This window comes from Lipophrys pholis (assembly GCF_963383615.2).
Source record: "Lipophrys pholis genome assembly, chromosome: 17".
NCBI lineage: Eukaryota > Metazoa > Chordata > Actinopteri > Blenniiformes > Blenniidae > Lipophrys > Lipophrys pholis.
The window spans coordinates 572,111-597,514 of record NC_137643.1 but is presented as its reverse complement, the minus strand read 5'-3'; the positions used below and the strand labels follow the sequence as shown (position 1 = coordinate 597,514).

General features: G+C 49.5%; 1 protein-coding gene across 1 annotated transcript in view; it reads right to left on the bottom strand.

Moving 5' to 3' along the window:
- myo1g (myosin IG) overlaps window positions 1-24,314 on the bottom strand; it is a 34,097-nt gene extending 9,783 nt beyond the window's left edge. The window contains exons 1-21 of the mRNA XM_080484816.1: window positions 24,078-24,314; window positions 22,580-22,788; window positions 22,259-22,352; window positions 21,702-21,867; window positions 20,190-20,243; window positions 20,011-20,106; window positions 19,804-19,920; window positions 19,494-19,700; window positions 19,193-19,338; window positions 19,003-19,117; window positions 18,530-18,700; window positions 16,855-16,925; window positions 15,481-15,555; window positions 15,246-15,378; window positions 14,416-14,582; window positions 12,514-12,721; window positions 11,111-11,334; window positions 10,670-10,814; window positions 9,204-9,308; window positions 8,291-8,404; window positions 5,677-5,834 (exon numbers count right to left, since the gene is read on the bottom strand). Of these exons, the coding sequence (XP_080340942.1) occupies window positions 5,677-5,834; window positions 8,291-8,404; window positions 9,204-9,308; window positions 10,670-10,814; window positions 11,111-11,334; window positions 12,514-12,721; window positions 14,416-14,582; window positions 15,246-15,378; window positions 15,481-15,555; window positions 16,855-16,925; window positions 18,530-18,700; window positions 19,003-19,117; window positions 19,193-19,338; window positions 19,494-19,700; window positions 19,804-19,920; window positions 20,011-20,106; window positions 20,190-20,243; window positions 21,702-21,867; window positions 22,259-22,352; window positions 22,580-22,788; window positions 24,078-24,172 (2,870 nt within the window). The 5' untranslated portion in view covers window positions 24,173-24,314. The remainder of the gene's footprint in view (window positions 1-5,676; window positions 5,835-8,290; window positions 8,405-9,203; window positions 9,309-10,669; window positions 10,815-11,110; window positions 11,335-12,513; window positions 12,722-14,415; window positions 14,583-15,245; window positions 15,379-15,480; window positions 15,556-16,854; window positions 16,926-18,529; window positions 18,701-19,002; window positions 19,118-19,192; window positions 19,339-19,493; window positions 19,701-19,803; window positions 19,921-20,010; window positions 20,107-20,189; window positions 20,244-21,701; window positions 21,868-22,258; window positions 22,353-22,579; window positions 22,789-24,077) is intronic.
- Window positions 24,315-25,404: the final 1,090 nt, after the last annotated feature.

The window sequence follows — 25,404 nt, the reverse complement described above, 5'->3', positions numbered from 1 at the left end:
CTTTGTTCACGTTATAGCATATTGTCCTCTGCACATGTGTCTGTGTGGTTTCATTACACAAACAGGCAACAGCGCCCTCCCGTGGCCGAGCAGACTAACTACACTGTTAGTCGATGTGTCTGCTGCTGCAGTGAAACAAAACACGTTTCTTTAACCGACGAGGTTTGGTCAGTTGGAACGTTGTCGTGTAAACGCTGGTTTTTATTTGACGTGTGTGAATCTAAGTAGGACGCCTTGAGAGTCGCTAAGTCTTTGGGTGACCTCTGTGACCCCACCCCCACCCCCCCCACCCCCCCGGCCCCCCACCCAGCAGGAACACTCGTCTTTCTGAGGATCTTCTTAGAAATATTTTGGAGACAGGAAGAGAAATGGACCAGGATGATGAAAAAAGGCCAGTGACACATAAAGAAGGCTGCAGGAGCGACCAGGAGAGGAACACATCGAGGACAGCCGCAGAGGGGGGTGGGGGGGTTGTGTGTGTGTGTGTGTGGGGGGGGGGGGGGGGGGGGGGGGGGGTTCTATTTCAAGCCTAGGATGACGCCTTTAATGACCTAAAAAAGTGAATTTAGCTACGAGAGGCTGGTTGTTCACACACCTGACCAAGTTGTTGGTCGTCCATCGAGGTCATCAATATCACGTGTGTGTGTGTGTGTGTGTGTGTGTGTGTGTGTGTGTGTGTGTGTGTGTGTGTGTGTGTGTGTGTGTGTGTGTGTGTGTGTGTGTGTGTGTGTGTGTGTGTGTGTGTGTGTGTGTGTGTGTGTGTGTGTTAAATGAAGCCACATCACGGGACCTCTCTCTTCTGCCTCGGGGTTGATGAAATCAAGCATTTCTCCAAGTAGCATGGGGGGGGGGGGGGGGGGGGTGACCGAGAAGATTGCTATTAATGCAACCCAGTTCCAGATCTTTCCATATTGATGAAGCAAAAGTGCTGATGCAGGGAGGAGGAGGGGGGGAGGAAGAAGAGGAGGAGGAGGAGGAGATGGGGGGGGGGGGGGGGAGAGGAGGAGGAGGAGGAGACGCAAAGAGGAAGCCGAGAGTCTGGGAGGAACAGACGGAGCAAATAAAGAGAGATAAGAGGTGGAGGAGAGAAAGTAAAAGACCCAGATTCAGAGAAAGTTTTAAATGAAGCGACCGTCAACTCCACTGGTTTGTATCAGAAACATAAAGCCTGAATCCTCCTGAATCCTCCTGAATCCTCCTGAATCCTCCTGAATCCTCCTGAATCCTCCTGAATCCTCTGATTCCTCCTGAATCCTCCTGAATCCTCCTGAATCCTCCTGAATCCTCTGATTCCTCCTGAATCCTCCTGAATCCTCTGAATCCTTCTGATTCCTCCTGAATCCTCCTGAATCCTCCTGAATCCTCCTGAATCCTCCTGAATCCTCTGATTCCTCCTGAATCCTCCTGATTCCTCCTGGATCCTCCTGAATCCTCCTGGATCCTGAATCCTCCTGAATCCTCCTGATTCCTCCTGGATCCTCCTGAATCCTCCTGGATCCTCCTGAATCCTCTGATTCCTCCTGAATCCTCCTGAATCCTCCTGATTCCTCCTGATTCCTCCTGAATCCTCCTGATTCCTCCTGAATCCTCCTGAATCCTCCTGAATCCTCCAGCAGCAGGGAAGTACTACTTCATCATGACAGAGAGGTACTCCTGTAGCCACAATCAATTACAACAACACAACACAACAACAAATACCTCCAACAGCAAGGTTAAACAACAGACGGATTATTCTGAAGGAGATTTAAATGAGACGCTGCTGATGATTGTGATTAATGTTGTGTTTTCATAAATAACTATTATTGATCACCGTGTTGAAACTGTCAGGACATGATGTGTGTCCTCTGCCGTCCACCGTTCCGTCCCCCAGAAACAAAGCCTGTTCTCTGCTACTTCTTTACGCTGCAGAAGTGACTGAAGACCTCAGGCAGGTTCTTTATCCTGCAAACAAAGGATTCCTGGAAAGCTTGATGTGTTTATTAAACTCAGCTGGTACCTGGACTCGTTCTATCTGAACTCACACTGGCTCTCACATTTGGCTGAACTTCTAAGCCCCGCCTCTAAAACAGTAACTTAACCTGGGATAATAACTCAAACCGGTATATTCTGTAACCTTCAGTATGATTGGCTCCTGAAGATGTCCATCTAATGTGGAACACGCCCCCTTGACCTGGACCCAAACAGCCTCACAAACCAAAACCAAACCATTACTAAGGAACATGAGAACAATCTCAACACAAAGACAATTTTAATGATGCAAAATACGGTGAAAACGTTTCCTGGAGCTGTTGCATTCTGGGAGTTTTTACAAACTGCCCCTGACACCAACCAGCTCGTCACAAAACTAAAGAAAATCATGATGTTCTCTAGATGTTTCTTGGTGGTTTGGTCCCATCGGAGCCTCTAACAGTTGGTTCAGCCTCCAGGCAGGATCAGGGCAGTGGCGCCAAACGCTACGAAATACTACGTATATCAGAGTACTAATGTATTGCCTTGTATTTTTCTCTTTGTGTTCATGAAACTGGGAGCGACAAGTCGTAAAGCTTAACTGCTTCATCAACGAGCTTCTTCAAGTTGGAATAGTTAAAGACGTGTGTGTGTGTGTGTGTGTGTGTGTGTGTGTGTGTGTGTGTGTGTGTGTGTGTGTGTGTGTGTGTGTGTGTGTGTGTGTGTGTGTGTTGGGGGTCGGACCATCTGCTGAGACAGCTGGGGGAGTGTTGGGGGGCTGAAAGCAGGATTTAGGGTTTGACCCCCCCCCCCCCCCCCCCCCCCCCTATGATCATCAGTTGATCTCGTTTCTACTAAAATATGTTTAACTTTGCTTCTCTGATGTTTGAATTTCTCTTTTTAAACTTTGTCATTCGAACCTTGACGTGACTTTGGTCCTGAAACTTTTCTTCCTCTTGGAGTGGTGGTTTGTTTTCACAGACAGAGAGAAGACTCCTTCAGGAGGTGGAGGAGGAAGAGGAGGAGGAGGAGCCATGAGAGGATGAAGTGGGAGGAGCAGTGAGGAGGAGGAGGAGGAGGAGGAGGAGGAGCCATGAGGAGGAGGAGGAGGAGCCATGAGAGGATGAAGTGGGAGGAGCAGTGAGGAGGAAGAGGAGGAGGAGGAGCCATGAGAGGATGAAGTGGGAGGAGCAGTTAGGAGGAGGAGGAGGAGGAGCAATGAGGAGGAGGAGGAGCAGTGAGGAGGAAGAGGAGGCCCAGTGAGGAGGAGGAGCAATGAGGAGGAGGCGCAGGAGGAGGAGGAGCAATGAGGAGGAGGAGGAGCAATGAGGAGGAGGAGCAGGAGGAGAAGCAGTTAGGAGGCACAGTTAGGAGGAGGAGCAATGAGGAGGAGCAATGAGGAGGAGGAGGAGCAATGAGGAGGAGGGGGAGGAGGAGGAGGCGCAGTGAGGAGGAGGAGCAATGAGGAGGAGGCGCAGGAGGAGGAGGAGCAATGAGGAGGAGGAGGAGCAATGAGGAGGAGGAGCAGGAGGAGAAGCAGTTAGGAGGCACAGTTAGGAGGAGGAGCAATGAGGAGGAGCAATGAGGAGGAGGAGGAGCAATGAGGAGGAGGGGGAGGAGGAGGAGGCGCAGTGAGGAGGAGGCGCAGTGAGGAAAAGGAGCAATGAGGAGGAGGAGGAGGAGGAGCAGTGAGGAGGATGAGCAGGAGGAGGAGGAGCAATGAGGAGGAGGAGGAGCAATGAGGAGGAGGGGGAGGAGGAGGAGGAGGAGGAGGCGCAGTGAGGAGGAGGAGCAGTGAGGAGGATGAGCAGGAGGAGGAGGAGCAATGAGGAGGAGGAGGAGCAATGAGGAGGAGGGGGAGGAGGAGGAGGAGGAGGAGGCGCAGTGAGGAGGAGGAGCAGTGAGGAAAAGGAGCAATGAGGAGGAGGAGGAGGAGCAGTGAGGAGGAGGAGCAGGAGGAGGAGGCGCAGTGAGGAGGAGGAGCAAGAGGAGGAGGAGGAGGCGCAGTGAGGAGGAGGCGCAGTGAGGAGGAGGAGCAGTGAGGAGGAGGAGCAGTGAGGAGGAGGAGCAGTGAGGAGGAGGAGGAGGATTTAAATGAAGTGTTTCCTCATAACCCACCAAAACAAAGAGCCCCTGGCAGAGTGAGAAGGAAACCCCAGACGAGTGCTGGAGAGTTAAATGTTCATTCCACCAGCGTGTGATTGTTCTTCTCTGTTATCAGACTCGGCTTCATTGGAGCTCTTTGACCACAGTGGGGGGGCGTGTCCACACCAGAACGCCGGCTCACGGAAACGCACCGTTCTGGCCGATCAGCCACACGAGGCGGTTTTAAAAAGCCCGATAACAGTTTTTAACTCGGGTCCCAGAGCGGGGGTTCTAAGACCCCGGCTCGGCCGTGAGGTGTGGACGGCAAAGATGATCCTCTGTAGAAAAACGACGGAGTATCGGGCAGGAATTTCTGTGTTCTCTGAGTCTTCCTCTGTGTTTGTTGTGTATTTGGTGAGTCACAGCGCCCCTAAAGGCCTGACATATGTACTACATGCCCTGAGGCCTCGTGTTGTGGTCACAGTGACGTGTGGACAGAACCACGTTTTGAGAACACAGAAGAGAAAGAAGATGGTTTGGGCTCCTAAGTTTCACTGCAAACAGATCATCTCTAACTTCTTATCTTCAAGCCAACCTCAACATCATTTTATTAACTTCTGATCTTTACTTTAAAATGAGACCAGGATCTCTTCTGAAGTCAATCTGAGCAGAGTAACGGCAGCTCCAGGATGACAAGACAAAGAAAAAACTAACAAACCACGACAAGAGCCACAACGCAAAAGGTTCAAATAGCTGCCCTGCAGTGCTCCTCCACCTGGACGCCAAGTACTCCGGGAGAAATTCAACAAAACTTCCCGTTAAGATGCTCCGTTGGGCGAGTCTTAAACCTCCTCTCCCAGAATGAGACGGGGAAATGAAACCTTTAGGAGGCGGTGTTAGTGGTCGATGATCGTCTCTAATATGTTGTCAAAACCTTTGTGGAGGAAATTCCTCTTTACACTCAGACAAACTGGTATTTCCTGTATTTATATTTGGTAGAACATAACCTGGTCTGTTGGCATCTTAGCTTCAAGGAAACTCCAGAAGATTCCTGAGGAATCGTGTCTCAAGATCACTTGATCTGGATTCACTCTGGAAAAACCCTCTACCATCAGTTTCAGTCAAATGTTGAGATGTTGTCTGGAGCTGCCGAGACGCCATCTTTGATATCCCAGAATCCTTTGCTGCAGCTTTCCTAAGACGACGTCAGTTAGAAAACATAAACAGTTTGATGGATACAAACTCTGGTTTGTTTGTAAACATCTGGACTTTGATGTGATGGATTTGGAAAGTGCAGGTTGGGACTGAGAGGAAATGAGTGGCGACGCTCTGGTTTTGGTGTTCGGGTTTATTCTCTGTGCAGAAGGGAGACCGTCTGGAGGAGGAGCTCTGGAATATTCTGCTAGAGGGAGCACGTGTCAATGAAACGTGATTCCATCAGAAAACACCAGACCAGAGAAAAGACAAACATGTTCCATGCAGAGATCATAGTTCCTCAGCCAACGAATGTCGGGATTTGAACCAGAAGCCAAACCAGAGCAGCGACTCAGTGCTTCGTGTCGCTCTGGGACGTTCAAGGATTCAAGCAGCTACGAATCAAAGGTGTTTCCTGTGAGAAGCTTCCAGAACAGAAGATGAACTGACCGTGTGAAGTGGTCCACCATGGCTCCCACCAGCTCGCCCACCCGGTCCTGGTTGGAGCTCAGCTCGCCTCGCTGCAGACACAGCAACACATCGTCCTGGGAGGTCGTGTGCAGCGCCACCATCTGGTCAACGCCGGCGGTCACGCTCAGACCGGTGAACTGAGGAGGAAACGAAAACCTTTAGGAGTCCGACGGCGGGGGAAGTTTGATCGTCTGTGCACTAAAATGTCCGTGTTTACAGGACATTGTTCTCTGCTGTGTGTGTTTGGCTTCATTAGAAACACAAACAGCTCCCCTAGTGGCCCAACATGTTAACTACACCTAAAAACTGACATGGTTTGTCAACGTGAATCAAAACGATGCGTTTTCACTTGAAGCACCATCGTATAAACGAAGTGACAATCTCCACACAGAAAGACTCGGAATCCCGACAAACGAGCCAAAGTTATCTTTTATTATTATTAGAATATTAATTCTTGATGAGATCCGATATCTCGTCTTTTGGACTTGGTTACGTTCCGTCTCGGCGCCGACCTGATTGCTGCTGACCCTCGATGTCCCCGACAGGTCGCAGCAGCACACATTCATGAGGATGACGACTGCGGAGGATTATCTCATCAAAGTCTGACACCTGGGAGTTCGATGGCGGCACAGAATATCCTGGATCAAAACTCACGCCAGCGGCGGGATTATTTCTGCTGCGAGGAACACGAGTGGAGGTGCAGCGAAGGGGAAGTCATGAGAACATACGTCCGGGATTCCAGCGGCTGGAGGAGCGCGAGCAGGACGAGGGAAACAGTGGATTAAGCCTCTTACGGCCGCCAGTACTTAATACAGGTTAATCCAGCCGGACGTCAAGGCCAAACTCTGGGACGAGCCGTCCGTCCCTCAGGACTGCTGCGTCAGCACTCTGCAGTCAGTCCAGGGGCGGAGCAACCAACACATTTCTACTGGGAACGATCAGCAGCGTCACTTCTTAAAACCCACTTTTAATAAATGCTCACATGTTGATCCAATGTTTGTCTCAGAATTTACCGATGTTCAAGTATCGTGGATGTGAAGAACAATATTTTACAATTACTTTATTACTTTATTACTTTATTACTTTACTACGGTAATTAAAATTATATGACATCTACCTAAAATTTAAATGTTAAATATAACTAGTTAAAAAAATGAAATATTAGCATTAAATAGAAACACTAAGCCAATTATGTTTAGGAAGAAACTGTCAAATATATATGAAAATTAAACTTCATCCAAACTCAAATCTTGTATGTTACACAAAATTGAAATATAATATTTAAAACAATCCCCCGTCCAGCTCAGCTGGTAGAGCATCAGACTCTCTAGGTAGAGGGTTCATGTCCCACGCCGGGCGCCACCTTCCTGTGTGCTCTCCACCTTCCTGTGGGCTCTCCACCTTCCTGTGGGCTCTCCACCTTCCTGTGGGCTCTCCACCTTCCTTCCTGTGGGCTCTCCACCTTCCTTCCTGTGGGCTCTCCACCTTCCTGTGGGCTCTCCACCTTCCTTCCTGTGGGCTCTCCACCTTCCTGTGGGCTCTCCACCTTCCTGTGGGCTCTCCACCTCCCTGTGGGCTCTCCACCTTCCTGTGGGCTCTCTACCTTCCTGTGGGCTCTCCACCTTCCTGTGGGCTCTCCACCTTCCTGTGGGCTCTCTACCTTCCTGTAGGCTCTCCACCTTCCTGTGGGCTCTCCACCTTCCTGTGGGCTCTCCACCTTCTGGAAGGTTCTTAATGGTGCAATTTTATCTGGGTGACGGTGCTCAGACTGACAGCACCACCACCACCACCACCCGGAAACGGAGAAGAGGGAGGAGATGGATGGATGGATATTTAAAACAACATAAAATAAAGAAAATGATATGTATATAATATTTATTTTATAATATTTATATAAAGTAGGATAACAGTTCTCGTAACATTTGATAATTCATTAAAAGGAGTTGAATAATTAGGGGAAAACTAAAACAATTATACAAATAGTGAAATGATATTAAATGAATTAAAGTCATGAAAAAGAAGAACCTTTGTTGTAACTGTATTAAACTATATTAAATGAGTGAAATCTGTTTATTTTAAAGACCATGACTGTAGGACAGTTGCAGACTACAGATGAAGACCGACCAGATTACAGAATCCTACCAAGAGAAGAACGCTGCTCTTTACTGACACTGAGTCCTAAAAGCAAAGACACGTAAACCAGAGTGATCTAAAGAGAGTTAATCCAACAGAACCTCTGGCGGCGACATGTTTTCTGACACCTCCTGTGTTTCTGGGACTTTTCTTTATTGCTGTGGTTCCATGGCTGCTGCAGATTTGAAAGTTGAGTGGCCTCGGAGCTGAACTACTTCTTGTTCCTGCTGCTGACCTGGATCAGACTCAGAGACTCGCAGCAGCAGACTATCTTTAGCTGCTCCGCTGCTGCATAATGATGCTTCTTTCACCCTCCGGTACCTCGCCTCACCGTGCACTTCCTCCCAGAATGCACCGCTGGACGTCCAGCTGTGTCTCTCTGGTGTTGTTTACAGTACCAACTCGTCCTGACCTTGGGTTTGTTAACAGGCATTAAAACACCGATTAGACAGCGACTCACTGCGTCCAGAGGAAGCCTCTTCAGGACCCTGAACTGCTTCTTGGGCTCCAGTTTGTAGACGAACTTGTCGGTGATCAGCAGGCCGCGGTCCGTGTTCCTGTTGAACCGGTTCACCTGAGAACCCAGAGAAGATCAGGACTGTCCCACAAAACAAAGTGCAGCACAGAGATCTGTCAGCATGAGCCCCTTCGTCCACTGGAGCTGAGTGTAACTCCCTTACTCTCCAGCAGGGGGTGATCAGGAGATAAAAACTACAGGTTCACCCTCTGGATGATTTCTCTGAGCAGAGGGCACTCACTGAGGAAGGTGACTATCTCAGGGGGTTTTCCAGAAAGGGCTTTATGTGAGTATGTGCGCCATGAAATGAGGGAAACTTGATCTGTTATCTGTTCCAGAAAGAGCTGAATTCCACAGACTCTGAACAGAACCTGCTCTGGCTTTTTATAATGAAAACACAAACAAACAAGCAGCAGAGAAGAAGAAGCTCTAAACATGAACACTTGATTGTCATTACGGTGACTGTCAAAATAAAAGTACCAAGTCCAAGAGAATCTGGACTGGGAGTCATGATACTGCGGAAGAAACTTTGTTCTGATTGGCTCTACTGAGAACTAGTTACTACCAAGCTCTGGGTACTACACGGAGAAGGAGTACAAGTGGTTTTGAAGATTTCCACCTTGGGAGCTGTTTTCCATTTACACTAGAACACGTTGTTGTGTGACGTTTGATCTATAAATAGTGAAACGTGTTATCATGGTCAGTTTTACTGTTTCCAACAAAGAAATGTCTTGTAAAGTTGTTTTAAGTCTCGAGTGTGAAAAAGTCCTAAACACGCTGAACCGTCTCTTTCTAGAGTGGAAATTGAAAAGTATTTGAATGAGGAGGGATGAAGGGTTCTAAGATGAGCCGTTACCTTCCTGCAGAACCCGGAGAAGAGGACGTGGCCGAACTGGTCTCTGTTCTTCAGCTCCTTGGAGGCTCGGACGAAGACGGAGCTGGTCTGAGGACTGTCTCGTCCCTGCACAGGAAGCAGACTCCATCAGACTCATGACGCTTCATGCAATCAGAAAGTCAATGAGGCTGATGTCAAATTACACAGTTGCAGCAGAAAAGCAAAGAAATGAAACCAATTAGAATGGACATGAGACGACATGAGACGACATGAGACGACATGAGACGACATGAGACGACATGAGATGAAATCAAAATGAGATGACAGAACATGACATGGAAAGACATGAGATGATTAAACAGGACATGAGATGACATAATGAGTACATCATGAGACATGAGGAGACACGACATCAGACATTAAACAAGCAGGAAAACAAGCTGAGATTAGCGGGTAAATGAGGCGACTGTGAGGCTCCGCTGCCCGAGGCGCGTCACATGCAGGACATACGTCCACAACAACACTCCGCCGTGGACGCTGCGTCCAGGTTTCCTCAGTGGGACGAATCTCAGAAGAGGAGTATGGAGCCGCGGGGCGTCGACATGAACGAACACGAGCGGCGTGGCGAGAGAAAAGAAAACACGAGTCAAACCTGCAACTCGCATGACGTCTTTGGACTCGGACCTAATCTCCAGCACGTTTTTCACAAAGGCCCGTTTAGACAACATTTAAAGTGAAAACGTTTTCGTGTTTTACTTTCAGAAAACTTTCACGTTTCCTCTGCAACGTTTCCGTGGTTACAGCACAAACCCTGAAAAGGATGTAGTGAGCATGTTGGGCCACTAGTAGGCGCTGGCAGTGGGGGAGGAGGGGCCAGTCGCAGCCAACCAGGTGCTGGTGTTTGTAGTGAAACACACACGCTCACTATGGCTACGCTACATTTTGAACACGACCTGTTAATGGAAATAAATATGGATGGTCGGTGCCAGGGTTGCCAGGTTTGACTCATTATTCCAGCCCAAACAACGTAAAACCTCCCACCTCAATCAAAACCAGACCAAACCTCCGCCTCTGTAGGAACCATGTTAGAACCGTAAATACTGTTCTATTTGGAATCCAGAACGCGACATGAGCGCACAGACGCACGGAATTCACAAAGGAAAAAGGTACGATTGACACGCCCAATCTGGCAACACTGGTCAGCGTGCAGATCTATTTTCTAGTGGTTGTGCACCAGGATCCAGAGAACATGACGAGGGAACGTAAGATATTTAAATGTTCCACTGGGAGGGAACACCTGATATGGAAAGAAAGACCCCAAATAAGACTTGATGAGGAGAAGTCATTCAACATTTTCTAGGATTTTCAAACAAACTTTAAGATTGGATGTGTTGAGGCCCTGTGGCCGCCCTCAGACCAGGTCTTTGAGGGTCCTTGAGGGTCCTTGAGGGTCCTTGAGGGTCCTTGGGGGTTCTTGGGGGTCTTACGTTTGCCAGGTAGTCCCTCTCCCAGGCCCGGCTCAGTCCCCAGTCCTTCCTCTCGCCTCTCAGCGCCATCATGGCCGCCACCTTGGTTCGGACCTCCAGCATGTCAGACGGAGGGATGTTCTTCACGATCTGCCTCGCCCACCACCTGAGGAGGAGCACAGGGCGCCGAGTGGGCGGAGCTTCAGTCAGCAGTCACAATAAAGAGAACGATGAAAGCCCCGTGTACACGGCGTTTTCAAGTGTGTGTGTGTGTGTGTGTGTGTGTGTGTGTGTGTGTGTGTGTGTGTGTGTGTGTGGTGTGTGTGGTGTGTGTGTGTGTGTGTGTGTGTGTGTGTGTGTGTGTGTGTGTGTGTGTGTGTGTGTGTGTGTGTGTGTGTGTGTGTGTGTGTGTGTGTGTGTGTGTGGTGTGTGTGTGTGGTGTGGTGTGGTGTGTGTTCTGACCTGCGGTGCAGCATCACTGTGATGTGGTGAAACTGGGACAGAGCTGCCGGCGGCGGCGGCCACTCCACGCTCTTCCCGTAGTCGGCCATGTTGCGCACGGCGCTGAACCTCTGCTCCACCTCCCAGAAGTGAGCCTTGACCTTGTAGCGCTTGAAGCAGCCCATGATGGCGTAGACGGCCTTCATCCGGCGGCACCGCCGGCGAGCCAACGCCCCGCGCCACACCTGCAGGTCAGAGACCGGACGCCATGTTTGAGAGCGTGCTCCAGATAGAGAAGCTCTGCAGCTTCGGTCAGAGGAGAGAGAAGCGAGCAGCGCTGAGCAGGAAGCTCATCGACTTTAATGTCACTGAACTCAATTATCGTTAGAGGAAGTTAAGGTGGGAAGTGGAACATCGGCGCGGTGGAGCGGTGGAACATCTCAGAGCCACGCAGAACTACAAGTCTGAGTCCGGTGGAGGAGGTGGAGGAGGTGGAGGAGGTGGAGGAGGTGGAGGAGGTGGAGGAGGTGGAGGAGGTGAGAGTAGCAGGGATACATAGATGTTGTTCTCCCCCATTTCCTCAAACATTTACCCTCGTTTCCATGGAGACGGAGTCCATCTACTGAGCATGTGCATAACAACTATTTACAAAGGCCATGGTGCGCATCGGCAGTAGCAGCGTTTCAGAAAAGTCGTGTTTCCTGTGAGCAGAGACTGAAGACAAGTGTGAGCAGAGGCTGCTGAAGACAAGTGTGAGCAGAGGCTGAAGACAAGTGTGAGCAGAGACTGAAGACAAGTGTGAGCAGAGACTGAAGACAAGTGTGAGCAGAGGCTGCTGAAGACAAGTGTGAGCAGAGGCTGAAGACAAGTGTGAGCAGAGACTGAAGACAAGCATGAGCAGAGACTGAAGACAAGTGTGAGCAGAGACTGAAGACAAGTGTGAGCAGAGACTGAAGACAAGCGTGAGCAGAGGCTGAAGACAAGTGTGAGCAGAGGCTGCTGAAGACAAGTGTGAGCAGAGGCTGAAGACAAGTGTGAGCAGAGGCTGAAGACAAGTGTGAGCAGAGGCTGCTGAAGACAAGTGTGAGCAGAGGCTGAAGACAAGTGTGAGCAGAGACTGAAGACAAGCGTGAGCAGAGGTTGAAGACAAGCGTGAGCAGAGACTGAAGACAAGCGTGAGCAGAGACTGAAGACAAGCGTGAGCAGAGGTTGAAGACAAGCGTGAGCAGAGACTGAAGACAAGCGTGAGCAGAGACTGAAGACAAGCGTGAGCAGAGACTGAAGACAAGCGTGAGCAGAGGCTGAAGACAAGTGTGAGCAGAGGCTGAAGACAAGTGTGAGCAGAGACTGAAGACAAGTGTGAGCAGAGACTGAAGACAAGCGTGAGCAGAGGTTGACGGGAGGGTTCCCGGCTGGCGGCCGACCTTCTGCAGGAAGAGCACCAGGATGGGGATGAGCGCCGCTCGCTCCTGCTCCAGTGTGTAGAGCGAGCGCGGCGTGCGCACAAACAGCTTGGTGTGTCCGTACGCCACGTCGTCCTGGAAGCCGTGCTGGGTGACGATGGCCTCCACGGCTTCGCGGTCCGACGCCATCAGGTGGTTCGGCCAGGTGTACTCACAGGTCATCTTGTATCTGACCGTGAAGCAAAAACAGGGTCAGAGGTCAAAGCTTCCAGAGGCTTCAGCCACAATATGACCCCCGAACTCAGCGGTGTCCCAACTCAGTCCTGGAGGACCCCTGTCCTGGAGGACCCCTGTCCTGCAGGTTTAAGCTCCTCCCTGCTTCAGCTTACCTGAACCTAATGATGATGTCATCACCAACGTTGTGAAAAAGCCCAATAAGGAGCCCCTCGTTGGAATCAGGTGTGCTGCAGCTGGGAGGAGCTAAACCTGCAGGACGCCGGTCCTCCAGGACCAAACTTGGACACCCCTGCTCTAACTCATCCCAAATCCTGGTTACACTCCAGATTCTCTGATATTCTCACTGTGAAAGATAAAATGATCAATACAGGCTGTTAGAGAAGAGAGCTGGCGTTTGGATTTGAAGGCGCCAGAATCAAGAAAGGTCAAGTCTTTTTAAACGTCATTAAATCTTCTTATTTAAGCTCTGAAATCTCCAACCTGATTGAAATACAAGATGAATTCCTCAGGTGAAGTTCATAAATGTCAGTAATTCATTTAATACAAACAAGAAATTCCCTGCAAACTGATCAGAACTGATCAGAGTCTCATTTAGCTTCACTAACGTCAGTCCAGTTGAAGTCTGTCTCACGCTCACTGCTGTCGTCTAAAATCAGAGGGCGCAGCACCTTCCAATGGGAAACCAACTTCAATACCAAACATGCTGAACATGAGTTGTCAGATCTGGGAATATGCGTCTGTGTATATTGTTATATGAAGAAATCAACCATTAAACTGGATACTGGAAACCTTTTCTGTACCGAGTGTAAACGACGTCACACTGTCCAGCTGCAGTACTACAGCGGACCACCAGGGGGCTGCTACCCACACTGTGGGCATTGCTGTTCCGTGGAGATTTAGCACTCGTTGCTTTCGCCAAACAAAAGTTGGGGTGAAGGTTTTGTTTTCATTTGTGTGTATTTATTTGATCATTTCTTTATTGGTGTGTATGTATTTTAGCAACTTTTCACCAAAACTATTGACCCAAATTGCATGAAATTGTTCCGGGATGATTCGTCCCGGTCCTACAACGGTTCCAGTACATTCCGAGAGCGATCGGGTCAAAGATTAAAGTCCAGTTCACGAAAAGGACAATCAAATATTTTTGTGATTACACGATCAGTTTTAATCTGACTGACCGCCAAAATGTTCAGTCTTCAATTCCCTATCGTCTGATAGGCCACATGATGCAGTGACATCATCACCCTGGTTAGTGGTTGGGGGGGTCAAAGGTCGGGGAGGGTCACATGGAAATATATAAAATGTGTGTCCATCCGTGTCAAACAGTGACAACATGAAGCAATTCAAACACAACAGATGATGGAAGAAGTAGTGTGGTGGAGCAAATAACCTCCTAATCCTTTGGTTTCCATGGTGACAAGCGTGGTGTACCAACACCGACCTTCACCAGAAGGTCGGCGCTCTACCGACTGCATGTCTTAGTTGTATGTGTGACAAAGAACGTAATGTCTTCCACCAACATCATCCTTTTTTATATAAATCCTATTCTTAGAGCAAATTGCTTCCAAATGAAATCATGAATAAAGTTTGTTTATGTTTGTTCTTCACTTCGTTCCACCGCCAATCGTCGCTGCATTCATGTGAAATAAGTGAACAGTGGAACTGAAACCATCAGTGGCGGCTCACCGCTGCAGGAAGCGAGCGTACAGCTGCCGGTAGGCGAAGCCCGCCCGGCGCACCATGACGTTCTCCAGCAGGCCCAGGTACGCCACCTGGTGCTCACAGCGGGCGTCGTCGAACAGCACGGGAGACTTCAGCTCGTTGGGTTTGACGCATCGAACGTAGTACGGCTCCTGGAAGAAGAACCGCAGGTGGACTAGAACACAGCTCAGATTCTGGTCTTTACTCACCTGATCAACCTGGAACAAACGATGATGTCACAGTCTGTTCATACTGACATCAGATGGGAAAATGTTTTCTTTCTTAACTTGTTTCTCCTTTTCCTTATTTCCTTTCTTCTCTTTGTTAAAATGTTCATAGTAAAATATTTTTGATAAATTGTTCCAAGCTTGTATTGATGAAATGACACAGACACAAATCTTCTCCTCTCATATATCGTCAGTTCGTGGTTTTCATGGTTTTTCATGGATGCAGATGTTTCCGGTGTGGACGGAAACCTTTTGAGAATGTCGGTAGAAAAAAATAGTTTTTTTGTCTTGTGTGGGCGGGGCCTCATAGATGTGGGTGGGGCCTCTGATGTGTGGGCGGGGCCTCGTGTGTGTGTGTGTGGCCCCCGATATGTGGGTGGGGCTTCCGGGATGTGGGTGGGGCTTCCGGGATTTGGTGGGGCGTCGGGGGTGTGGGTGGGGCTTCAGGATGTGGGTGGGGCTTCAGGGATGTGGGTGGGGCTTCAGGGATGAGTGGAAAGTCGTTTCACTGTTTCTCAGAATTTTCTCGATAATAATGACAAAACGAATACTACGACCTGAAGTACATTGTGATCTTAAGGCACCGACCTTACAGCCCAGCTTATCGACCAGCGCCACGATGGAGTTCTTGAAGAGCGTGGCGGCGGTCAGCGGCCTCTTGGTGACCTCGGTGATGCTCAGCTGGCCGTCCGGCCACATCTCCTTCAGGACGGGGTCGGTACTGCGGAGAGGACGGCGGTAAGTCGTCTGGCAGAGCGACGGACGAGCTGCAAACCCAATGGAGCAGTTTCTCCTCTAGACGGAGGAACGACAGAGTTTTCACCTGTTGTACATGAGACGCTTGAAGTCTTGGAAGAGCAAGTCCTTGTTTTTGTCCAAGAATCCCTCCACCGAGTATCTGTGGGGGGGGAGGGGGGGGGGGGGGGGTCAGACCAACAATCCTCAACAGATCCAGAAACTATACATCACAACGTAATAAAGTAGTACTTTAACAAGTATTTTATTGGGACTCTTCACTCATTTGTTTAAAGTGAATTATTGTGATTGATGATGTTATTAAGTCCAGACCAAGACTCATCGGGACCAAAGACCAGGACCTTCAGTGGGTTTCGTGAAAAGGATCTGCTACTTCAAGTAGATTGATAAGACTGCTTGAGTAAAAGTACCGTGAATGTAATTGTCGTAGTCATTGATTTCATTTGATTTGCATTGAATTTAAATTGTAAATAGTGTCAATAGTAAATAACTGAGTATTTTTGGAATATTTTAAATAGATAAAATATAATTCTTTAAGAACAGTATTTTGGGGGTATGTGAGAGAAAATCCAGCAATTTAAAGTCAGTGGTACTTGAGTGCAAAACAAGAATGTAAAATGTAACTAATACTTTGAGTAGTTTGAGTACATTTGCTTGAAATTGAGGACAATATAAATATTGTAACTGTAGTTTTCAGTATTCATGTTTTCCTCCATTATTTTCAGCACATGGGAAAAGACATGACGGTGACGAGGCTTCGTCCAGAGGTCACGGCGAGGCCTTGACCTCGCCTCCTCCCGGCCTCACCCCCCCCCCCCCCCCACCCCCCACCACCACCTCCTCCCCCCTCACCCCCCCCACCCCACCCCCACCACCACCTCCTCCCCCCTCACCCCCCCCACCCCATCACCCACCCACCACCTCATCCCCCCTCATCCTCGCATCCTCCTGTCCTCCTCCTGGCCTCTGGCCCACCCCCCCCTGTGTGTGTTTGTGTGTGTGTGTGTGTGTGTGTGTGTGTGTGTGTGTGTGTGTGTGTGTGTGTGTGTGTGTGTGTGTGTGTGTGTGTACATTGTACGTTTCTCTATTTGGTGTATATTTTGGTTTGACTGGAACGAATCAGTAATTAAAAAAACTTTAAAAAAAAAGTGTTTTGATCGCAGTATTTTCAGCCAATAAATTTTATTTCTGTATTTTTTCCCTTTTACTTGTAATGAAGTACAATTCATTCGAAGTAACTGCATTAGCAGTAAAAACTGTGTTTGCTGGTTTGTTGGTCTGATTGACAATAAATCCATAATGTGTCACTTTCAGTCTGGACGACTGCAGGATTATAATCCTGCAGTCTGGACGACTGCAGGATTATAATCCCTCCACTGCTGAACCGCTCCGAGGGGATCCAGTCCAGGAAATAAAACGTGTGAATGTGTGAGCGACTCACGTGACGTCTCCGGCGTAATGGCGGATCCGGAAGTGCTTCTGGAAGTCCATGGATTTGTCGGTGGGGCAGAGCTGGAGAGGAGACGTAGAGTTCCATTAAGACTCTTTAACCCTCCATCAGGAGCGTCTTCCTGTTTACAGCCTCAGGGAAGAGGAGCCGTTTACAAATGTCGCTTTAATACAGAAGAGTTCTGCTCTTATCAAAGAGTATACTTCATACACTTCCTGCTCCTGATATCTCTCGAAAAGCTGCGAACACTTCGGGCTCCGTCTACACAACGATGAATACTGACGGTGCTCAGAGCCACTGAAATATCCAACCTTTTAGAAACGCCATGACTCCGTCAAAACAAGAGGAAACGTCACTTTACTGAAGGGCTGCTGCTGATTACCACGGTCGTAGTAACTAGTACTTCTGCACATGCTCAGTAGAGACAATCGGAACAAGGTTTACGTCGTGGTGTCGTGACTCCCAGTCCATGTTCTCCTGGACTTGGTACTTTTATTTTGACAGTCACAGTAATAACAATCAAGCGTTAATATTTAGAGCAGATTGTTCTCTGCTGTGTGTGTGTGTGTGTGTGTGTGTGTGTGTGTGTGTGTGTGTGTGTGTGTGTGTGTGTGTGTGTGTGTGTGGTTTCATTACAAAAACCACCAACAGCACCCACTAGTGGCCCAACATGCTAACGACATCGTTTTCATCCTTTCTGCCGTTTCCGTCTGAACAGTCGTCGCTTTCAAGAGGTTGTTTTGGAAACGTGAAACTTTCTGAAAGAAAAACCTAAAAGCGAAGCGTTTTCACTTGATGTGTACCTGGAGCTGAATCTCTAATCCAGCTCAGTGTGACTCTAAAGTACAAACATACATTCTCATTCTAATCCCACAGAAAGATTCTGAGATAAAGTCTAAACATTTTGATTTCAGTATCAGAGGCTGATTACAGCCAACTGGACACAGGAGATGTTTCTTTTTTAAAAAGCAGAAACTTAAAAAGTAATTGTCTCTACTTGTGAAAGTCGGTTCATAAGAAGAATCTACGTCAGTTTGACTCTTTAAAACAGGTAGAAGTTTTTAATGCATTCAAACGTGTTCATGTGAATCTGAAAATGTATAAATAACATTTGAATGATCGTTCTAACAGAATCCACATGAGGAGAAACTCTGCCCTCTACTGGTGAATATTCAGAACTACAACTGTGTTTTTTACTCCAATTACTAGTAAATAGACTAGTGGGAGGTGTAGTGGGGGGGCTCTGACCTTGTGGGGGATATAGTGGGGGGTGGGTGGGTGATAGGTGAAGTGGGGGGCTCTGACCTTGCGGGAGGTGTAGTTGGGGGGGCTCTGACCTTGCGGAAGGTTTAGTGGGGGGGGGGGGGGGGGGGGCTCTGACCTTGCGGAAGGTTTAGTGGGGGGGGGGGGGGGGGGGCTCTGACCTTGCAGGAGGTGTAGTGGGGGGGGCTCTGACCTTGCGGGAGGTGTAGTTGGGGGGGCTCTGACCTTGCGGGAGGGGCTCTGACCCTGCGCGAGGTGTAGTGGGGGGGGCTCTGACCTTGGGGGAGGTGTATTGGGGGGGCTCTGATCCTGCAGGAGGTGTATTGGGGGGGCTCTGACCTTGCGGAAGGTTTAGTGGGGGGGGATCTGACCTTGCGGGAGGTGTAGTGGGGGGGGGTCTGACCTTGCGGGAGGTGTAGTGGGGGTGCTGAGCCAGCTGGCTGTCCATGCGGTCCAGGCACACGGTGTCGGTGACCTTCCCCACGGTGAGGCAGGCCTCGTCCAGGATGGAGATGAGGCCTCTGTGCGGCTGCTCCACCAGGTCCACGATGATCTGGTTGTTGAAGTAATCGATCTGCACCAGGAGAGAAAAGCTGTGAGGTGACTTCCTGCTTCTGGAACCGTCAAACACACCAATAATGCTTCTCGGTACACTGCCCCCTACAGGTTTGGCTGCTCATAGTCGCTCTGAACCGGCTGTACATGCAGGTTCAGGTACTGCAGGGCCAGTGAAGTCTTTTTTTTGTAAACATAGAGGAAATAGCAGTTTATCTAAAAATGGACTACACAGTGAGTGTGTGTGTGTGTGTGTGTGTGTGTGTGTGTGTGTGTGTGTGTGTGTGTGTGTGTGTGTGTGTGTGTGTGTGTGTTCCTCACGTGCTGCCAGGTGATTCCTTCCCTCTGGTACTCTCCCTGCTCCTGCCGGAGGATCAGCTCGATGAAGAGCTGCTGGAGCTTCTCATTGCAGTAGTTGATGCAGAACTGCTCGAAGCTGTTCGACACAGAGGAACACACAGCTGAGCGACGCCGTCCACCACGGAGAAAACACGCCGTCTCAGACACAAACCTGTTGTTGTCGAAGATCTCAAAGCCGTAGATGTCCAGCACGCCGATGACCGTGTTCTTCCCGTGCAGCGCCGGGTCGTAGTTCTTGACTTCGATGATGCTGTTGATCCGGTTCACGATCCAGCCGAAGAGTCTTTCATAGAGCGCCTGTGGAGGGAAGGATGTTAAACTAAAGACACATCTGTGAAAGTGAGATAAAGGCAGCATGTCCCAGGAGAAGTTACAGGATCATTCTGTATGAACTAGGAATCAGCTGTGAAGCTGAGGAATCTGCACATGACTATCAACGGAGGAAACCACACCTTGGCGAACGCGTCCCGTCCGAAGCAGGCGTCCTGCTCCGTGTGTCCCTTCTCGATGACCTCGCCCCCCCCGGTGGCCACTGTGCGGAACAGCAGAGTCTTACACACACTGTCCAGGTCTGTGTGTGTCAGCTCGGAGATGTTCTTCACCGCCTCGACGCTCCGCACCTGAACGCTCTCACCGTCACTCTCAAACTGGACGCTACCCTGGAAACACGGCCAGGATGGATGGATGGATGGATGGATGGATGGATGGATGGATGGATGGATGGATGGATGGATGGATGGATGGATGGATGCTCCAACTCACCAGAAGCAGAATGGCAGCCAGGATCTGATAAATGGAAGTGATCTCGTCCTCTGAGAAGCCGATGACTCCCAGCGCGTTCATCACAGCTTTGTGACCGGAGCGATCGTTGTTGGATGTCTGGAGGAAGACGAGGAAGACGAGGAAGATGAGGATTTCTTACCAACACTCTGGATACACCGAAGAAACAGTGAATGTGCCTGAACTCACTGCGGCGCCCGCTCCCTCTCTGGTGTACTCGTACGCTGCAGGGTCGTTCTGCAGGTGACACGACTCCAACATCTGATCAGAGCCTCCGCGGAGCAACTGTCAACGCACCACAAAGACACGGAGGGTCAGGAGGCGGAGCTCACCTCCAGGAGCTTCTCTGGCAGGAATCATGAGTTCACCTGGTAGAATGAGTGGAAGTTCCTCTCACCGTCCTGCTGATGTACCACTCTGGACTGGATCAGGAAAACACAAGGTGTTAAACACTACGACAAAGTCATTTGTGGGAGTTCTTTTCTGGAAGTAAAGCTCCGAACTGCAACTGAAAGGCAAGGCAATGCAAATCTCTGAAAAAGATGTTTGTCCAGAAAAGGATTTTCTGTATCTCAGACAGGAGGGTTGGACAGGAGGGTTGGACAGGAGGGTTGGACATGAGGGTTGGACAGGAGGGTTGGACATGAGGGTTGGACAGGAGGGTTGGACAGGAGGGCTGGACAGGAGGGTTGGACAGGAGGGTTGGACAGGAGGGTTGGACAGGAGGGCTGGACAGGAGGGTTGGACATGAGGGTTGGACAGGAGGGTTGGACAGGAGGGTTGGACAGGAGGGCTGGACAGGAGGGCTGGACATGAGGGTTAGACAGGAGGGTTGGACATGAGGGTTGGACAGGAGGGCTGGACAGGAGGGTTGGACAGGAGGGTTGGACAGGAGGGTTGGACAAGAGGGTTGGACAGGAGGGTTGGACATGAGGGTTAGACAGGAGGGCTGGACAGGAGGGTTGGACAGGAGGGTTGGACAGGAGGGTTGGACAAGAGGGTTGGACAGGAGGGTTGGACATGAGGGTTAGACAGGAGGGCTGGACAGGAGGGTTGGACAGGAGGGTTGGACAGGAGGGTTGGACAGGAGGGCTGGACAGGAGGGTTGGACAGGAGGGTTGGACAGGAGGGTTAGACAGGAGGGTTGGACAGGAGGGTTGGACAGGAGGGTTGGACAGGCGGCAGAAGCAACATCAGTGATGCACAAGACATGTAAGTTGTTGTTTCCATGGTTCCAGCCTTCAGCAGACTGACTGAGCTGCAGCTCTTTACATTCCAAAGTTTGATGAAACACATGATGAACACAGACGTTTCAAAGAGTTGAAAGTTTGGTTCCATGATGAGAAAGAGAAAATGAAACTGACAGAAAGAGAAGAAAATAGCAACAATAGAAATAACTTCTACTTTCACTTCTAAAGGGTTTGATCTCTGATGACACGCTGCTCTGGTATGCTAGACCCAAATGTCCACAGCGGTTTCTCTGGACAAACAGGACGGCTTAGAGACAGCGCGGTCCTTTCTGCCCCGTCAGAATAAAGCGCAGCACCATCATTCACACCGGATCAGAGTGACGGTTCTTCTGCCGAGCCGATATGTAGATCAGCATCAAGAAGCTCCAGGTGAGACATTTATTAACACACTGCAGCAGCTCGTCTATTCATGTTCCCCCTCACCTCATGAAACATTCATGTTCCCCCTCACCTCATGAAACATTCATGTTCCCCCTCACCTCATGAAACATTCATGTTCACTAAAAAAGACATAATTAGAAAAGTAATTGAGCAGAACTGGTGGAGGCTGTAAAGGTCTCCTGTCCTTCATCAACCCCCTGCCCCCACCCACCCCCCTGCCCCTCCACCCCCACCCCCGCTTCTTCTCACCTTCTCCAGCAGGTAGTTGTTGATGTGACCTCCGGTGGGGTCGCCGTTGAAGTTGAAGTTGATGTCCATGTACTTCCCGAAGCGGCTGGAGTTGTCGTTACGATTCGTCTTGGCGTTCCCGAAGGCCTCAAGCACACAGTTGGACTTGAGCAGCACGTTCTTCACGCTGACTCATCACATGATGGAGACCAGGGGTGGAGGCCAGTGGTGGAGGCCAGGGGTGGAGGCCAGGGGTGGAGAGCAGTGGTGGAGAGCAGTGGTGGAGGCCAGTGGTGGAGGCCAGGGGTGGAGGCCAGGGGTGGAGGCCAGTGGTGGAGAGCAGGGGTGGAGGCCAGTGGTGGAGAGCAGTGGTGGAGGCCAGGGGTGGAGGCCAGTGGTGGAGAGCAGTGGTGGAGAGCAGGGGTGGAGACATGGAGGGAACAGCCACGAGGGAGAGGGAACCACGTGAGAGGACGATTCATGGTAACATCCAACACCAATCACAGGAATATTTACTGAACCGCCTCCATCAATCCTTTCATTTCACTCAACAACACTAATACATGTGAACGCCTCACCTCTCCACCTCCGCCCGCTGGCTCTCGTTTGTGATCGCCGCAATGTACTGCATGATGTATTTACTGGCTTCTGTCTTTCCTGCACCACTTTCACCTGGAAGACAGAAGAATCAGGGATGGATGGATGGATGGATGGATGGATGGATGGATGGATGGATGGATGGATGGATGGCTGGCTGGCTGGCTGGCTGGCTGGCTGGCTGGCTGGCTGGCTGGCTGGCTGGCTGGCTGGCTGGATGGATGGATGGATGGATGGATGGATGGATGGATGGATGGATGGATGGATGGATGGATGGATGGATGAGTCCATGAGAATCAGACCTGAGATGACGATGCAGGTGTCTTTGGCTCGTCTCTTCATGGCTTTATATGCAGCGTCAGACACGGCGTACAGGTGAGGAGGGTTCTCGTACAGCTCCCGGCCGCGGTACGCTTCGATCGTCTCTTTGCCATAAATGTCCATCTGTCTGTACGGGTTGACGGACACCACCACCTCTCCGATGTAGGTGTAGATCCGGCCCTTCTCGAACCTGACAAGACATAGTTCAGCATCAAACTCTGTGTAAACACACACTCTGATACACTCTGATACACTCTGATACACTCTGATACTCTCTGACACACTCTGATACACTCTGATACACTCTGATACTCTCTGACACTCTCTGATACTCTCTGACACTCTCTGATACACTCTGATACACTCTGATACTCTGACACTCTCTGATACACTGACACTCTCTGATACTCTCTGATACTCTCTGACACACTCTGATACTCTCTGATACTCTCTGATACTCTCTGATACACTCTGATACTCTCTGATACTCTCTGATACACTCTGACACACTCTGATACTCTCTGATACTCTCTGACACACTCTGATACTCTCTGACACACTCTGATACTCTCTGATACACTCTGACACTCTCTGATACTCTCTGATACTCTCTGATACACTCTGACACTCTCTGATACTCTCTGATACTCTCTGATACTCTCTGATACACTCTGACACACTCTGATACTCTCTGATACTCTCTGACACTCTCTGATACTCTCTGACACACTCTGACACTCTCTGATACTCTCTGACACTCTCTGACACTCTCTGACATGTGGAGATGAATGTTTCTAAAGATGACCAATGTCATATATAGCTAACAGGAAGTGCCACAGTTCTGAACGCACACAGAGAACAGGAAATGGTTCAAAGGGTGCCACCGCCTAGTGTAACCTTCTGTGGGTTTGTCGAGCGGGGGTGGGGGTGGGGGGACGGGGGGGGGGGGGGGGGGGCTATGGGACTCACACACCAGAGGGGTTCATAAAAATAAAATGAAATTCTTCAGGACTTTTGTTCCATTTTTCAGTTGCAGTCGCTTTGACTCATGTGACTCAATGAAAGTAAATTGTTGTGAGTTGGAGCGACACTTTCACTTTCAGGAACAAACATCTTCAGACCCGATGTCTCTGAATGTAAACTTCCTTCCAACCGAACACATTTCCAATCCTTTTGTCCAGCAGGACTTGGCACCTGCCCACACTGCCAAAGGTACCAAAGGTACCAAAGGTACCAAAGGTCTCCGTGGGAACGCTGAAGGTGACTCATGAGCCATTTGATCACTATAAAGTCGTACGCCCCCAAAGAAGAAACTGATTTCACTTGTGAGAGATTCAAAGTGTGACGGCCAGAAACGCTCTACATGCTTCAACCAAGGCTTCTGTCACTCATCCTCCGGCCTGCTGAAGAGGAAGCTGAAGAAACGTACCTTTCATTCATTTCTCTGCCTCCACCCCTCCCTTCCTGCCCAGGCCTCACCTCAGCTTCAGGTTCTCCATGAACTGCTCCATCGTCACCTCGTCCAGGAGGACAAAGTCCGACTTGCCGAACTCCAGGCCCTCCAGCTCCGCCATCCCGTCTGCTCTGGCCCGGCGACACGCTGAAACACCGCAGGGGAACAGAAAGCAGCTCCAGGAAGGAGAAGAAGAAGAAAGGGAAGTATGGTGGACCCGGCAGTGGAGACAGATGTGTGTGAGTGTGTGTGTGATGTAGGCGTGGTGTGATCTCTGCTAGACTCTGGTGGAAATGTGGTCGACAAGCTGCGGCACGTCATCCTGTCACTCAGCCTCACGCAGCTCCGGAGAAATAGTCCCAGGCTATCTTTAAGAGCTTCAGCACTTCTGCATCCTGCTCTGACTCTCTCTTCCTGCCACAGCGAAGGTCTGAGGCGTCGCCGTGGACGACGGAGAGGAAAATTAAGCAGCCGTTAATTAGATTTGACCCAAAGCCTCGTTTCTACGACATCGTTCTCCAGTGGAAACTCGTCGTTTTCACATTTTGGTTTCAAGGAAGTTTGGCGTTTCCACGGCAACGTTCTGAAACGATGTAGTTTTCATGTTGGGCCACTAGTTGGTGCTGTTGTTTGTTTCTGTAATGAAACTACACACACACACACACACACACACACTCTCACACACACACACACACACACACACACAACATTATACTACAAACATTAATAATGGTAGTACACAGGCATTGTAGTGGACAGACCACCAAGTTGGATTGTTATTGTTGTGACTGTCAAAATAAAAGTACCACGTCCAGGAGAACATGGACTGGGAGTCAGGACACGATGAAGGAAACTTTGTTCTGATGGTCTCTACTGAGCATGTGCAGAACTGTGGTTGACGGTCGCGGTGAGCACGACCAACATTTCTGTCTCTACAAGAAAAACTTCTTTGGCCATTTTGATAATAATAAAGTCTTTGTGTCACAATCAAACTGCACAAAAGAAATAAAGAAATCTTTTATACTCAAGAAAGGAAGTCCTATTTATGTAGTATTGGCTCGTGATGACAGGATTGGCTTCCCGGGCGCTGTTTGCTTTAAAGTTGGTAAAAAACACAAATGTACACAGAATGTGTGTATATATTTGTTTGTACTTTTATTTAACGTACAGACGTACAAGGATAAAGAAGTAATGTCTGGAAACACAAAAACAAAGTTAGGAGCTTCACTTTCCACTCAACATGAATTCAAATGTTAGTGATGAACTTTGACCATCAGACCAGCGGTTCAGTTTAATCTCATTTCATTCTCTCATTTCATTCTCTCATTTCATTCTCTCATTTCATTCTCTCAT